The sequence below is a fragment of the Clarias gariepinus genome, chromosome 17, assembly GCF_024256425.1.
Source record: "Clarias gariepinus isolate MV-2021 ecotype Netherlands chromosome 17, CGAR_prim_01v2, whole genome shotgun sequence".
NCBI lineage: Eukaryota > Metazoa > Chordata > Actinopteri > Siluriformes > Clariidae > Clarias > Clarias gariepinus.
In genome coordinates, this window is record NC_071116.1 from 5,367,908 (window position 1) to 5,383,750 (window position 15,843).

Genomic DNA, 15,843 nt, shown 5'->3' on the forward strand with positions numbered 1-15,843 from the left:
TAGTCAGGTAGAGATTTTCATTAAACACACACCATATATAGAGAGTGCAGTTACACAAACCCGGAGCCAGAAAATAACATTAGAGATCGTTAAGAACAATAGAATATGACAATATTTATAAGTCAGCGTTGCAACAGGATTGCATCATTTTCAGTTTGTAAGTGCAGCTCAGGTGGAAAATTGTAAACTGTACGGTGGAGTCATACACTCTGTGTGTTTGTGTGTGTTTGTGTATTAGGTGTTTTTCAGAGCAGGAACTTTGGCTAAACTTGAGGAGCAGAGAGATGAGCAGACCAAGCGCAACATCACGTTGTTCCAGGCCGCCTGCAGAGGATATCTGTCTCGCCAGGCCTTCAAGAAGAGGAAGGTAAACAACGCAATAAGGGCACCATGAAAGACTTGCCATTATACAGGGTTTAAAAAAGAAAAAAAAATTATACAAAGATCAAAAGACTGAATCCGTCATCAAGCTAGATTAAGAATAAAGCCTCATTAAAACAAATTGGTCGAGGTAATTAATTATAAAATTCCAAATTCTGATATATATATACTGTATATAAAGAAAATAATTATATTTATATTATATTATTTTTAATTATATTATTGTCTTATAATAATATCTTAAAGGCAATAATTAAATTGATTATATTACTAGCGCTGTCAATATTAACACATTAATGCATATGATTCATCTAGAAATTTTAACGCATTATTATTTTTTTACCGCAAATTACTCATATGACCAAGTTTGACCCTAATGGCTTACCATAATTGCAGTGCGGTTACAAGACTGTGTGTGTAGTAATGGCAAGTTACTGTCAAGGGGAAATATTTTTACAAGAATACAGTACATTACATGTAGGGTGACTGAGGTGGCTAAGGCTCTATGTTTTTGATTTTTGAATCTGAGGATCCAGGGTTCGAGCCCTGCTGTCGTTGGGTTTGCCACACCCCCAGTTTGTTATGTGTTATCCAAGTATTTTAAAATTAGGATTAATTGTGATTGATCCCAAACCATGACTGTGATTAACTAGATAACATTTTCTTAATTGATTGACAGCATATATTAATTATATAATTTTTTTTCATTAGCCTAAAATAATGAAAGTTCAGAATGATGATTTACAGTATAGACGCTATAATGTAAGCGATAAAAGAAGTTTACGTTTTTTTGTTTGTTTTTATTTACAATAAATAACCAATGTAGTAAGTAAGGTGTACGAGTCTATATGCACATGGGTGTTATTAATGTGCAAAAGGTGCAGTAGTAGTACAGTATAAGGATATGGTTTATATATATTGTAGTAATGTACAGTATAGTGTAGCTGTGCAAACATTGTGTTTTAGAATATTAAAAACTATACGTGAATTAAACATATGGCACTTCAGAATTCTTTCATTGTTGCAATACAATACAGTATGAGAAGAATAAAGCAAGGAAGGGTAGGAGTTAGATAGGTACAGTAGCAAAGTAGAACTTCCATCCAATGCTTAGGAAAGAAACAGACTAAAGAACTCTTTAGGGCGCTGGATGTAACCTAATTTGAAGCAAGCTCTTGATGTTCGCCTCAGGCTATTCTGCTACTACTGTAGTTTAATGTCTACATTATTACACAATAAGCTGATATACAGTATATGCGTATGGATGTTATAAATGGTGCAGAGAAAAGTTTAAGTTGGAGCCGTTTATATAAATAGTTTTATCGCTTTTCCCAGCTCTCTGAGCCCAGTGTCCAACATCTGTCTGGATTAGTTGTGTATGTTCACTCTAACACACAAACTTCGCTCAAGGGCTGATTGTCTGCTCTGCCAAAAGAGACCTTCATCAGACAGAAACGGTTATTGACCTACAGATTGAAAATGCCACCTCGGCGTCCTTTATCATTCCCTGGTTATGTGCTGCCAGGGTTCCTGTGCATTTTGCTGGCCAGTCAAGACCACTTTCTCATGAAGAGAATACTCAGCATACTCAGATGTTCAAGTAAAACTGGGACTTCTGGTGAAATTTCCTGCAAATTAAAAGTTTTAATCAATGACGAGTCCACTGGAGTCATTCCCATCAACATTCAGCGAGTGGAACGTTACCTCCTTAAAAAAATCGATAATGTGTCCCCAACTTGTGTCCCCAGAGACGCATCTGTCTGTAGGAACTGTACACGCAATTATTCACCAGCACCACTTGCACGCCACAGGAACTTAGCTGGGAGTTTTTGCCACATCCCCCCCCCGTACAGTCCTGACCTCGCTCCAAGCCATTTACACATGTTTGGATCATTGGGAGTTCCTGGGAGGCCAGTGTTTCAGACGTGAGTGAAGCAGACAGTCCGGTCATGGCTCTGGTACCGTATACTGAGAAAACTTTGACGGTATTTAAGCACTCGTGAAAGGCTGGGATAAGTGCATTAGTGTATCAGGGGATTATATAGAGAAATCAAGGAAGTTTTTTCTCTATGTTATGTTACTCTGCACATTAAATTAAAAGTCTCGGTTTGACTTGAATGACCCTCGTATTATGCCAACGTTATATTTTTAGACCAGATTATTGACTGTGACAATTGCACATCGTAACCATGTGTACTGTAGGAATGACACTGAAGAGTTTAAGGATAATATTGTGTTGATGTCATCACCATAAGTCAGGGCTTTTTATTTATTAAATTTTTTTTTTTAAGTTGCAAACAGTCGTGTAATATTGTTTTTTGAATTTCTCCAAAAATTTCGTTAAAATTCTGCCACGGCTGAAAAGCATAGCAAGGTCTAAAATTCAACACCACGGTGTAGCGGCAGTTACACAAGACCACGTTATCGGTTATCAGCGCGTTTTTCTTTTGTCGTTCAGCAGCAGAGAATGCCCGGAATCCACTAGCGGATTTCCTTCTTCGTATGTTAGTTTTACTCTTCTCCTGTAAGTAATTTTCCCGCCATTGATTTTTCTATTATGTGTTTTGTGTCCATTCACCTTTGCGGTAGTGTGTAAGTAGCTTGTGAATAATGGACACAAAGCTGGAATAGAGATTCAGAAGAAGGAACAAGGCCATTCTTCATAAAGGTAGGCACGGCCTGGAGGGGTTACGAATTTAAAAAAGGCTGGAATAAGTATGTGTAGTGGAGGCACTTCCATTATAATGACGGATGCTTCTGTCTTGGCTGCGAGTCTGAGCGCGCTGTAATAAGAGACGGAGGCACGCTGCTTATAAGGCAATTAGGACGGCTGTGTATGTGACTGAAGCTGGTTAGAATTAACTAATCCATTTACGATGCGAGTTATTATAGAGGTATTATGAAGGAATCATAAGGAACTGTACAGTACGTATTAAATGCATTAGGAAGAGCCGAGAATTAGTTTCGGTATTATTCATTTATTGACGCTTTCCAAACTCGTGAAGATACTTTTCGAATTAAAGAGGTTTGATTCAGGAAAATGGCATATAATTAATACTGGAGGTTTCAAATGTATTGAAACATTCAGTATCGTATTTTTTCTTGCAATCAGAATTTGTTGATGTTAAAACCTGGTCGTTTAGTACGTTTAAGTAGTCATCTGTCCTCATTTTATTGCCACATAACGTTTCTGAGTCTAGACCTGACCAACTGAAGCAACACCAGATCATAACACTGCCTCCAGAGGGTTGTACTGTACGTACTGTACAGTGAACACTAGGCGAGGTGGGTGCATTGCTTCATCTGCTTCTCTTCTTACCCTGATGTTCTCATCACTCTGGAACTAGGTAAATCTGGACTCATCAGAGCACATGCTCCACAGTTCATTCTCTATGCTCCCTAGCAAGCTGAACCTTTTGTTTTTCTGATAAGTCTCAATGAGAAGTGGTTTTCTTAAGGCTACACAGCTGTTTAGTCCCAATCCCTTGAGTTTTTAACTCTTTGCATTATGCATGTGGGAATATTCTTACTTCAACTTTTTAACATAAATGAATGTTAGTAGTTTCAGCAATCTTTATATATATATATATATATATATATATATATTTTTTTTTTTTTTCAAATGTTCTCCCCAATATTAGTCGTGGCCAATTCCTCCCCGTCACTAGGGGGCTCCCACATTAAGGCTACTACTACCATTCAGTCGGGAGGGCGAAGACTATCCCGTGTTTCCTCCGAACCGCGTGACGTCAGCCGACCGCATCTTTTCAAACTGCTCGCTCACGCACAGTTAGGGGTGGAGTAACACACTCGGAGGAAAGCGCTAGCCACTCCTTCCGCGTGCGCGAGCTCACAGACGCCCCTCATTGGCTGTAGAGCTGTAATTAATGTGGGAGCGCGAGTACCTCTCATCCCTCCCCCCTGAGAGAGATCGGCCAATCAGCTCTCTCTAGAGCTCCGGCTGTGAGACGAAAACAGCATCACCCGGGGCTCGAACCAGCGATCTCCGGATGATATGGCGAGCGCGTTACCACTGTGCCACTCGGAGGCCAGCAGTCTTTTTAGTTAGCGGGCATTAGTGACTCTGTGGTAGGTTTCCGATTCCCAAGTTCGCAATTCGCAGCCAATGCCGAATCCCCAGTCATTGGATGCTGTGCCGATCCCAAGCCCGGATAAAATTAAAGGTTGCATCAGGAAGGGCATCTGGGGGAAAATGTCACCCGGTGTGGATCAGATGGTCCCCTTAACCAGAAGATCTGAAAAACCAACTAAAATAGCAATCTTCTCAGGTATTTTCTTTGCTTGATGCAAGACAATAATTTGACCTTTCTGAAACTAAGTACCATCTTTGACAGGACCACAGGACATGTCTTCTGACATGGTTGTTTGAGAAATGAGAAGCTCGTCACTGCATCAGTATAACTTGTTGCCGGTTGAACCACCGCAATAATTATCCAACGGAAGGCTCTTAATTATTTGCTTAATTAAATCCAGGTGGTGATTTATTTTTATTGATTTATTTTTTTGGCCGGATGCTGGTCTTATACATCATTGTGATTTTAATGTAATGTTAACATGGTCTTGTTCATTGTTTACAATAAAATAAAAAAAAGCTTAAAACTAATACAGTTAATATAATAACGAATATTTCTCCTAGATAAGTTCTCCTAAATTTGATCAAAAATAATTTCAGATGCATTCTGGTGCATGAAAGCAGTTCGCAGTCAATACATTCAGGATGTAAGAGATGACATTTGATCGGAGCGAACACGCAGCCGAGGTTTATTGATTGCGGCAGCGTACCTCTCTTGTTCTCAGCTGAAAGAGTGCTTCTTCAGAGACGAGCCACTTGAAGGGATCATGACGTTATGAAACCCTCGTGCGGCTCCTTCCTCGTCATTCAATCCATGCAATTTGATTATCCCGCTGCAGAACATCCTCCGTCAATGGGATTGTGAGCCAGTCTTTTAACTACAGTACACGGTGCTAGTGATGACGTTGGCGTTAGCGTCGCGGGAGGAACATCCTGCTGATGGATCGGTTTTGAAGTGTTGAGTTTTGAAAGATCTGTTATGTTGAAAAGCCAAGTCCTTTGCCCATTAGGGAGAAGGGGGTTTATAACCTGTTTATCCTTGGAGGAATGAAAGGGGTGACCCTCAGGAACATCCACTCTGAGAGAATGAACCTTTTATACAGCCCTGTCCTGCAATCTGTTTAGGCTGCTGTTGGCTTTATTTGTTGTCTATTTGCGAGGCTTTACAGCACCAACCTTGTTAGAAAAGCTACTCTGGTCATTTAGTCTCACTGGCTTAAGTGTGCGTGTGTATGTGTGTGTGATTCTAGCATTTCATACCATGATAAATTGCAGTTGGCCAAACAGGTGGCCTTCAGGGCATAAACCACTTGATGCTTAGCAGTGTGCTGCTTTAATTGGGTTTTCACAAAACCAGTTGCCGCTACAGACGACAAGCCGCATGTGAATACCACAAAATCCTCAGCCGTCTGCCAGGATGCTTGATTTAATTAATCAAAAGAGCTCCCAGCCTTTGTGTGGGCATGTTTGTATGTGTGTGTGTGTGTTTGTGTGTGTGTTTAAAAAAAAAAAACCTGATGGATTTTGTCTGCCAGTTGTTAGAGTGCTGATAAAATAAAAACGCAAATGCACACAAACAAACGCACACACAGACATCACACTCGCACTTATTATGTCTATTATGAGGCTGTTTGGTTGCCATGCTGGTTTTTATAGTCTTTTGGCAGAAAGGATGGCACTCAGAAAAAAAAAGATATGTTTTTTTTTGTTTTTTTTTGTTTGTTTGTTTTAAAGAGCCCTATTATTCTGAACTGTCAGTTCCTTGTGCCTGTAAATGAGCCTGTTTTATCATTTTTATAGTAGTGCATATTTACCACATAGGACTATTTGTAGGTGTTAGATTATGCTTCTGTGACTGCATTATTTGCTGCGGAAGTGTTTAACATACAAATAGAACAAAAAATGGAATTTTTCACCATAATCAAGACCTGCAGTTTGACCAGATACAATATGAACAGCTCTCGATAGACAGCAGTAACCTCTCCCCTTTCTATAAGAGGGATTAAGCAGTCGTGGGCATTTGAGAGGTCAGGTATGCAGAAGAGGGTAGATAGCGCTTTCCTCCAAGAGATCAGCTGCTGTTGGAGGTAGCATGAGCATCAGTAGGAAAAGATGAAGAGCTACTGTGGCTAGTGGGTGGGAATTGAGAAATGACCAAAATAAGATCATTCTCTATGTTTAAGGGAAAAATCATGTGATTTAATGTACAGTATATTACGGCCAAAATACAGTATTGGGGCTGATTTAATTTGACCTATAATTCAGAAAGTTTATGCAGCCTGGACGTGATCAATCTTGCTTCATTAAAAAAAAAAATCAACTTGTTAACTTCAGCTGTTTTAAAGTAATGTGCCCCAAAAATGGCCATTTACAGTATCAGTGTTATATTGTCTCACTTCAAACTATAGTCATTTAAAATGCAAATTATTCATATTTCTTTGAGAATTGATGCTAAAATTGGTGTAAGCTTCGAGAAGCATATGACCTAAAAAATTGTTGCTTAAATTACAGCATGCCTAGTTTTTGGTAAAAGTAAAAAAAAAAAAATCTGTAGTGTCCAAAATGTGAAATTGTTAACATATAGCAGCATGAATTTGACAGGGTTACGGACACTACAGATTTTTTAATTTTTTTTTTACTTTCATCAAAAGCCAGAATGCTGTAATTTAAGTAACAATTTTTACAGGTTTGTGCGTGTAACTTTTTCGTATTCAAATCTTTTCATGTAAATTTTAAATTGGCCAAGTTTTATCTAAATGACAATTATGAAAATTAGGATCATTGAAAAATTTGAATACATGCATGAAATTATATTTAGCAAATGTATCAAATGTGTTTCTTTTTATCTAATAAAAATATAAATGCGTTTGTATATTTACAAAAAAAAAAAAAAATGGATCAGGAGATAAGAAACAATAAGTATTATGATAATTGGTTTTATATGATCTGAAAATTCACTTTTTTCGGTTTTGTCCGTTAGTATATATACTACCGTTTTTATTTCTTTCTACATTGTAAAGGAATGCTGAAGGCATCCAAAAATGCATTAATCTCCTTTGAACAGTTAATGGTGAGATGTTTCTGCTACTTCTGCTCTGTAAAGACTTCATAACGCCTCTAATCTGAGGTGCTCGTTGTTAATTGGTCATTTTTCAGGCTGATAACTCTAAATGAACTTCTCGTCTGCAGCAGAGGTAGGTTTTGGTCTCGCCCTCCTGGGATGGCCTTCATGAGAGCCAGTTTCATTATGGTGCTTGACGGATTTTGCGAATGCACTTGACAATACTGTTCTTGCAAGAACTATTACAGAAAGGCTGACCTCTGTGTCTTAAAATAACAATTAACTGTTGTTTTTTCTCGTTGTTACGTAATTACCTAATCCCATATGTGTTATTTTATAGTTTTGAAATCCCAAGTATTTTTGTAGAATGTAGAAAATAAATCACTAAACAAAAAAAAAACAAAAAAATTTGCAAGTGTTCTAAAACTTTTGAACGGTAGTGTGTGTATATTTTTTATTGGTAATTGAGCATAACGTTCCATAAGCCTCTATACAGTAGCGCCCACTTAAGCATTTCCCAAAAGACAAACTAGAAGTTAGTAGGCATAAGACAACTCATTATATGAACATCTTGAATCATATCATGTAATTTGTTTGTCCGTGGCTCTGTTCTGCTTGTGAGTTTTCCATGAACTCCTTGTGTAAGAGTACTTTGCAGTGCCTCTGCAGAAATTTAATATCGCCTCCTCTGCACTACCAAAAAAAGATCTCCGTCAACCAAGAGCCACCTACAAACTCAATTTTCTTGTTCTCTCTCTCTCTTTCTCTCTTTCTGTCTCTCTTTCTCTCTGATGTGTTTCCTGAACAGGTCCAGGACTTGGCGATCCGCTGCATTCAGAAGAACATCAAGAAGAACCGTGGTGTAAAGGGCTGGCCCTGGTGGAAGCTCTTCACTAACGTGCGTCCTCTCGTCGAGGTCCAGCTCAGCGAAGAGCAGATCCGGGGCAAAGATGTGAGTTTGTCCATCTCCGTGTGTCCATCTGTTTTAGCATCAGGTTTATGTCAAAAAATTTCTAAGCTACCTATCAGGCTTTTAGTCCTTGTGATGGCTCTGAAGATGCAGATCCACGGCCTTTATACTGTATGTGGTGCGAATCCATCAGACTTTGACCGCGCAGTTGATGCGGTCTAATGGCTTTTGTCTCTGGGACAGCGCTTTGATTTCCACTCGTCTGACTTCCTGATTCAGATCTGCACTCAGAACCCGAGGCATGAGGCGAAGTTTATATAAATGGTTCTTCCTCCCCAGTGGTACGCTCTTCTAAAATGTCGAAAATCACCCGAGCCTGAATTCAGGCAGGGCCTCATGATTAAAAGGAAGTGCCGTGATTGTTTGCAGTAATATCATGTGTGAGAAGGAAAGAAGACAGAGGCGGAGGGTTAACCGAGATGGCTTTGATCAATCAGGCTTATCTACAGATCTTTATTTTTCTGCTTCCAGCACAAAAGAAACTCGGGTCAAAGGTCTTATGTGGTCTTTTTTTCCCCAACCTACTTGTAGTCTGATTAGCAGTGTGCCGTGTGATTGTGTGCTTGCAGGAGGAGATCCAGCAACTGAAAGCGAAGCTTGAGAAGGCGGAGAAGGAGAGGAACGAGCTCAGGCTGAACACAGATCGGCTGGAAAGCAAAGTAAGAAAGAAAAAAAGTCAAAGAAATTGTGTGTGCCAGCTGGGTACCGCTCTTAACTGAGTTAATGATGATTTTTTTTTCCCCCCTTTTTTGTGCAGCATTGTGAGCAGCTTTCATGCTTCGTTCTTAAGACTTCGAAATGTAGCATTTCTGCTTATTTCACAGTGACTGACAGTAGAAATTGGATAGTGAACAGGACTGTGTTATTGATTGTAGATCACAGAGCTGTCAACGGAGCTGTCAGATGAGAGGAACACCAGCGAGTCGGCGTCCCAGCTGTTGGAGACGGAGACGGCTGAAAGGCTGCGTCTGGAGAAGGACATGAAGGACCTGCAGGTAATGATCGAGCGCTCCACTATTCTCAGAGCTGCATGGTGACCTGACGCTTATCAGCTTCAATAGTTTCCATCTCTTACTGGTGTAAAACATAAAAAGGAAAACTTGTAAAAAAAAAAAAATTCCTTGTACTGAGGAAAATCTTTCTTCAGACGTTTATAAAGTCCAACAACTGTCCAATAGTTCGGCTTCCATTACGAGCGAGATTGGGCATTTATGTTTTGTTGTTCAAATGTGGTAGCTAATATTTAGGTTGTGAAACATTGTTGGAGCATCATAATGATGTGCTCGTGTGTGTGTGCGTGCATGTTATTGCTCTGACTACAGACAAAGTTTGACGAAATGAAAAAGCAGATGGGAAGTATGGAGGTGGAGGTGATGGAGGCGCGGCTCCTCAGGGCGACGGAGCTTAACGGGGAGATGGATGAAGATGATGAAACTGGTAAAATAAAATAATTCTGTCCAACAAACTTTATCCTCCAGGGATGTTCAAGTCAAACTGGGACTTTTCATTATAAAGAATAACAGAACACAGTTATGAGAGTATAAACTCACGTTATTTCTCTATACAGTATAACCCCCTTCTACACTAATGCACTTATCCCAGTGTTTTACTAGTGCTTGGATACCACCAAGGTAGAAGGTTTTCTCAGTACTCGTGAATGGACTGCCTGCTTCATGTCCAAAACCCAGGCCTCCCAGGAACTCCTTTAATTGAACAAAGATGTGGAAATGGCTTGAAGCCATTGCATCCTTTATTTTTTAATACTACTGTACTGTATATGCTAATTGACCTAGTAAGAAATATTATATTTTACGCATCACTTTTTGTTGTTTGCTACAATTTTATACATTTTAATAGCACTGCTGTACCATCCTTGTAGTTTTTACGGAAGCTACTATGCAAAAAACCAACAAGCTCATTATTATTAGTACAGTTGATACTCTGGGTAAATAGTATATACTCATCCTAACGTGTAGATTGACCAGGTATGTGATTTGCTCATGCGTTTAAGGAGGTGAATGGAAACTGAAGTACGACCGAGCGGTACGAGAGATCGACTTCACCAAGAAGAAACTACAGCAGGAATTTGAAGACAAGTTGGAGGCCGAGCAGCAGAACAGGAGGCATTTGGACAGAAAGGTGCAGTATGTTATTGTGCGCTTTATACATTCATTTATTTATTCATTTATCTTTGGAACTTTTAAGATCAGCTTGAAGTCATGATTTGCTCAATAATCACACGTTTATTTAAACTTTTATTAAACTTTTAAATAACTTAAATTTTTTTTTATTACTTTAACACCATAGCCATGAAAATAATATGAACCATAATTAGTTTTTTTTTATCTGTTGGGAAAAAAACATAAATTACTAAATACTAATAATTCATAATGTAATTATGAATTTAATACACACACATACATTTTCTTGCTCTTACTTGTGAGTCAAGTCCAAGTTCATACTGATTTTTTCCCCCTCAAAGTAATGTATTACTTAATAATACAGGCATTTACTCTTAAACTACATTACTTCTTAAATTACCGCATTTGGCAGACGCCCTTATCCAGAGCAAATTACATTTATATCTCATTATACATCTGAGCAGTTAAGGGCCTTGCTCAAGGGCCCAACAGTGGCAACTTGGTGGTCGTAGGGTTTGAACCTGGAACCTTCTGAAGTATAGTCCAATGCCTTAACCACTGAGTTACCCCGACCATTAACTCGTATTATTTTAAGATAATACATTATAACTTAAATACTTACACTAAACCAGAGTTCATAAATTAAATTTTTCTATTTGGTATTATACTCTCTATTATAGGATTTTTTTTTCTTGTTTCTTAATTTTTTCTTTATTTGACGGTTAAAAAGTTTGTAAAAAGAGTTTAAAAGTTAAAGCTAAAAATAAGCTTATCAGCTTTAATGTAATCAGTGATATTATTATTATTTGAGGTTGAAGCCCACGTACATGTCTGTGTGTCTCTCTGTACAGCAGAACTCTCTGTCTAACTTATTAATACAAAGAAATCACATTCTGTAAGTTTGAGTATCTTACGCTTAGTTTAAGTTCTTCTTCTTTCGTCATGAGCCAATACACTCCCTGTTCGGTAATCGGAGAGTGAATCACAGATAAGAAATAGAAAAAGTGGATCGGATAAAGATGAAGTTTTGCCTTAAAATGACGTGTTAAAATTCACTTATACCACTTCAGCACTGTTATTTCAGCCTAAGTGAAAATATGAACTAATCCCAGTAAAAAAAATTAGTTTAGCTTTTCTAATTAATATCCATTGGTGCAGGTGTATGTTTGTAAGTGTTTATAACATTTTGATTTCATTTATGGTGCAGGTTAAACTTCAGGTAGATATCTAAGTCCTGTAAAAGTTTCATTAAATTCTGTGCAGCCAGTTTTGCGTGATGCTGTAACAGACATACAGACATACAGACGGACAGAGAATTATTTTTAAAACTGGTTTTCGGTCCTCCGATGTATGAAACTCGAAGATATAATTGAAAGAGCGAGTTCTGACCAATGTACAGACAAAACCTTTCTTTAATTTATATAGATTTTCTGTTACTTTTCCGTAGTTTTATTTATTTATTTATTTTATTTGTATTTTTTTCCTTAAATCATCTGCTTCTTTTCATCTCCATGCCTTGATCTTCTCTCCTCCGGTGCAGCTCGCTGACCTGCAGGCTGATCAGGAGGAGACCCAGCGCTCTCTACAGCAGGCGAAGAAGAAATGCCAGAGATTAATGGCCGAGCTCCAGGACACCAAACTGCACCTGGAGAACCAGCAGAGCCGCAACCACGAGCTGGAGAAGAAGCAGAGGAAGTGAGTGCATGCTGAGTTCAGCCTCTCAATTTTTTAAATCGATTAGAGACAGACACACACACACACACATGCACGCAGACGTGTATGTCTAGATCCTTTATGAATAATGTATATCAGGTAGGTGAAATTCACAGTATCCCGTTTTTGGGTTACGTCAAGACTTCTAACGCGGATGGATGCAAATCAGAACGAGTAGGTAATCCAGCGAGCAGATTTCCATGTGGTACGTTTATTCTTTAAAGCTAATTAATCAGAGCATTTGGTGTAGAGTAAATGATGGAGACAAGAACAGACTTCTCAGCACCTGGAAATGTAAAATGCTTGTAAGATCTGGCCCGTGCATGGAATAATAATTAATAAAAAAATAATAATAATCTAGGGGTTGTGCATTAATAGGAAAATAAGTAACAACCATACATTAGTGGTGTGTTGTGGTGTGACACATAGCCGAGTCACCCTGTGGTTGATTTAATGTTTTTTTCCCCCTTATTTTATTCCTAATACACTGAATCAGTTTGCCAGTAATTACAATTCCTTTTTTTTTTATGTATTAACGAACATGCCATGCTTTTTAAACCATGTCTATGTAAGACAAATCATTCCTCTGATTTCCAGGTGTGCTGCAAGCTGGCACAGTATAAACAGTATATCTGGTGCATCATCATACCATTATTTTTGGCCTGTCATCCTTTTCTACACGTGAGCAGCTCCACGTTTCCGTTCCGTCTCCGGGAAACATAATTGATTACATTAAACTAGGCTTGGATCTCATCTGATTCGAATCAGACACATTCCACCTTCAAGACCACACACACACGCGCGTATTTAGGCGCTTCATTACGGCTGAAGTGCGCCTCGAGAGCCGGCCGTAACCGAGGATGGAGGCTGGGGTCCCGCGTGAGCACCTCTTCAGTGTTTAGAGGCACTCGAGCGACTTGAGGCTCGTGGTCACTTGAACGCAGCGCCACGCTCACGATCAGCTTTAAATGGAGAGCCTGCTGTTAACACCAGATGTGAGCGCCGATAATGAGCGTCGGATACGGAGTGATCCTTCAGGATGAGGGAGAACATGGCTACTGTAGCGATAGAGGCCTCGGTATGAGACGCGGAGACGTGGAGACGTGGAGACGTGGACTTTGGTTGTCTCGGCCTGAGATACGGCATGACGTGCATCGCATTACAGGATGTGCAGGAGGATTTCACAGACACGCGATCAGGATGATGTTCCGACAAGACTTTAATCCTGTTTTATATGGGCTTAAGAGTCACAGCTGTGTGTGTGTGCGTGTGTGTGTGTTTCTTAGGTTTGATCTGGAGCAGAACCAGGCTCAGGATGAGGTGCAGAGAGAGAAGACACAGCGGGAGAAACTAGGAAGGGAAAAGGATGCACTGACTGGAGAAGTGTTTACGATCAGACAGCAACTGCAGGTAAGTGTGTGGTATCAGCGAGTGATGTCAAGGGTGCCAATATTTAAATCATTTATTATTTTTTTTTTTTCATGTTTCAAGTTTCAGTGCAAAGTGAAACCACAGCAAAATTACAAGATAAGAGGATGGAGGCTTTGGGGCCGTGTGTGCGTGTAGGATAAGAAGCTGGAATTGTGTGTGTGTGTGTGTGTGTCGTGTGTGTTTAGGATAAAGAGCTGGAGCTGTGTGGGCTGAATGTAAAGCTGGAGCAGCTGGAGGCCGAGCTACAGGATCTCTCGTCTCAGGAGTCGAAGGACGAGGCGTCGCTGGCCAAGCTGAAAAAGCAGCTACGTGACCTTGAGGCAAAGGTCAAAGATCAGGAAGAGGAGCTGGATGAACAAGCTGGAACCATCCAGATGCTGGAGCAGGTAGGACTTAGAGTATAAGGACCACATTAAGACAGAGAGAGAGAGAGACAAGGAACTTCTGCCAGAAAGCACAGTGTCAAACGGCGTGTGTGTGTGTGTGTGTCGGGTGGGGTCAGGCTAAGCTGCGTCTGGAGATGGAGATGGAGAGGCTGAGGCAGACGCATTCGAAGGAGCTTGAGAGCAAAGATGAAGAGGTAGAGGAGATCAGACAGTCGTGTAGCAAGAAGGTAAGCCGAGAATCGCACTCTCAGCTCTCTAACCTCGCGCTTTGATGCCGCCGTTTGATGGCTTTTCATCCACGTGGCTGTTTGAAGGTATAAACTCTGCTGTGGAAGTCTACTGTTTGAGCTCTGTGTGTGTGTGTGTGTGTGTGATAGCTGAAACAGATGGAAGTGCAGTTGGAGGAGGAGTACGATGATAAGCAGAAAGTTCTGAGAGAGCGGCGAGAGCTGGAGAGCAAACTGCTGAACGCTCAGGACCAGGTACAGTCCACAACACGCCTCGTAACCAATCAGAGCAGAGCGTTAGCCAAACAAATCATGACTTGAATAGTGCATCACATTGCTAACAGACAACGCACCAATCCATGCAACCAAAAAAACATGGTATTGGTATAGTGCTAAAAAAGTGGAGGTGTAGTGTCCGTAACTTTTTAGAATTTTTTTCAATGGTATTAACTGTCATTCAGATGCAACTTGTCCAGTTTAGATTTCACATGAAAAGACAAAAAGTCTGAAAAAGTGTATTATTCTACAATAAAATGCTAAATTGTTAAGATGAATTTGACATGGTTACGGACACTACAGATTTGTTTTGATTGGGGAAAGTCATTAATTTTCCACAGAATGCTTTAATTTAAGTAACTTTTTTTTACAGATTATATGCTTCTCGAAGTTGAAACCAATTTTAGTATCAATATTTATAAAGTAATATGATTTATTTGCTTTTTAATTAAATATTGTTTGAAGCGACACAGTTTGATGCTGAACAATGGGATCAATTGCAGGAAAGCAAAATTGGTCAATTCTACAGTATTCTACATGCATAAACTTCAGAAGTAGCTTCTTTGGCACACACACACACATTTCCTGTATTATATGTACAACATAAAAAAAAAAAAATGAAATCAGCACCCAGAGAGGACATGTCTGCCAGAGCACCAAATGGTTTGCCTCCTCAGGTGAGCCAGAGAGACGTAGAGACGGAGAAGCGCCTGAAGAAGGATCTGAAGCGCACCAAGGCCTTGCTGGTTGATGCTCAGCTCATGCTCGATCACCTGAAGAGCAACGCACCGAGCAAAAGGGAGATCTCGCAGCTCAAGAACCAGGTCTCACTTCCCTTTTTCCTTTTTTATTGCGTCTCTATGGAGCTCTTATACACGTGAAGGACAGGCCGCTGTGGAGGAGGACGTGTGCTCATGCTTGGGTATGTTGGGTAATTGTGTGTGCGCCAACAGCTGGAGGAGTCGGAGTTCACCTGTGCTGCAGCTGTGAAAGCTCGCAAGTCCATGGAGCTGGAGATCGAGGACCTGCACATCCAGATGGACGACATGTCCAAATCCAAGATGTCTGTAAGTGATATTTTTGATTTAAAGGTGTTTTTCACGTGCCGGGGTGAGGGGGCGTGGCCTTTAGCGTTAGCAGGTAGAGCGTGTGGGTTCGGTTATC

At 40.0% G+C, this 15,843-nt stretch overlaps 1 protein-coding gene across 9 annotated transcripts in view; it reads left to right on the forward strand.

The window, feature by feature from the left end:
* The window catches only part of myo18aa (myosin XVIIIAa), a 76,754-nt gene that overhangs the window by 45,954 nt on the left and 14,957 nt on the right, over positions 1-15,843 (forward strand). For all 9 annotated transcript variants that reach the window (XM_053476035.1, XM_053476043.1, XM_053476044.1 and 6 more), the window contains 13 exons: positions 239-367; positions 8,344-8,487; positions 9,075-9,164; positions 9,381-9,500; positions 9,828-9,942; positions 10,517-10,644; positions 12,187-12,341; positions 13,646-13,769; positions 13,976-14,176; positions 14,293-14,403; positions 14,554-14,658; positions 15,357-15,503; positions 15,633-15,746. In XM_053476035.1, the coding sequence (XP_053332010.1) occupies positions 239-367; positions 8,344-8,487; positions 9,075-9,164; positions 9,381-9,500; positions 9,828-9,942; positions 10,517-10,644; positions 12,187-12,341; positions 13,646-13,769; positions 13,976-14,176; positions 14,293-14,403; positions 14,554-14,658; positions 15,357-15,503; positions 15,633-15,746 (1,683 nt within the window). The remainder of the gene's footprint in view (positions 1-238; positions 368-8,343; positions 8,488-9,074; positions 9,165-9,380; positions 9,501-9,827; positions 9,943-10,516; positions 10,645-12,186; positions 12,342-13,645; positions 13,770-13,975; positions 14,177-14,292; positions 14,404-14,553; positions 14,659-15,356; positions 15,504-15,632; positions 15,747-15,843) is intronic.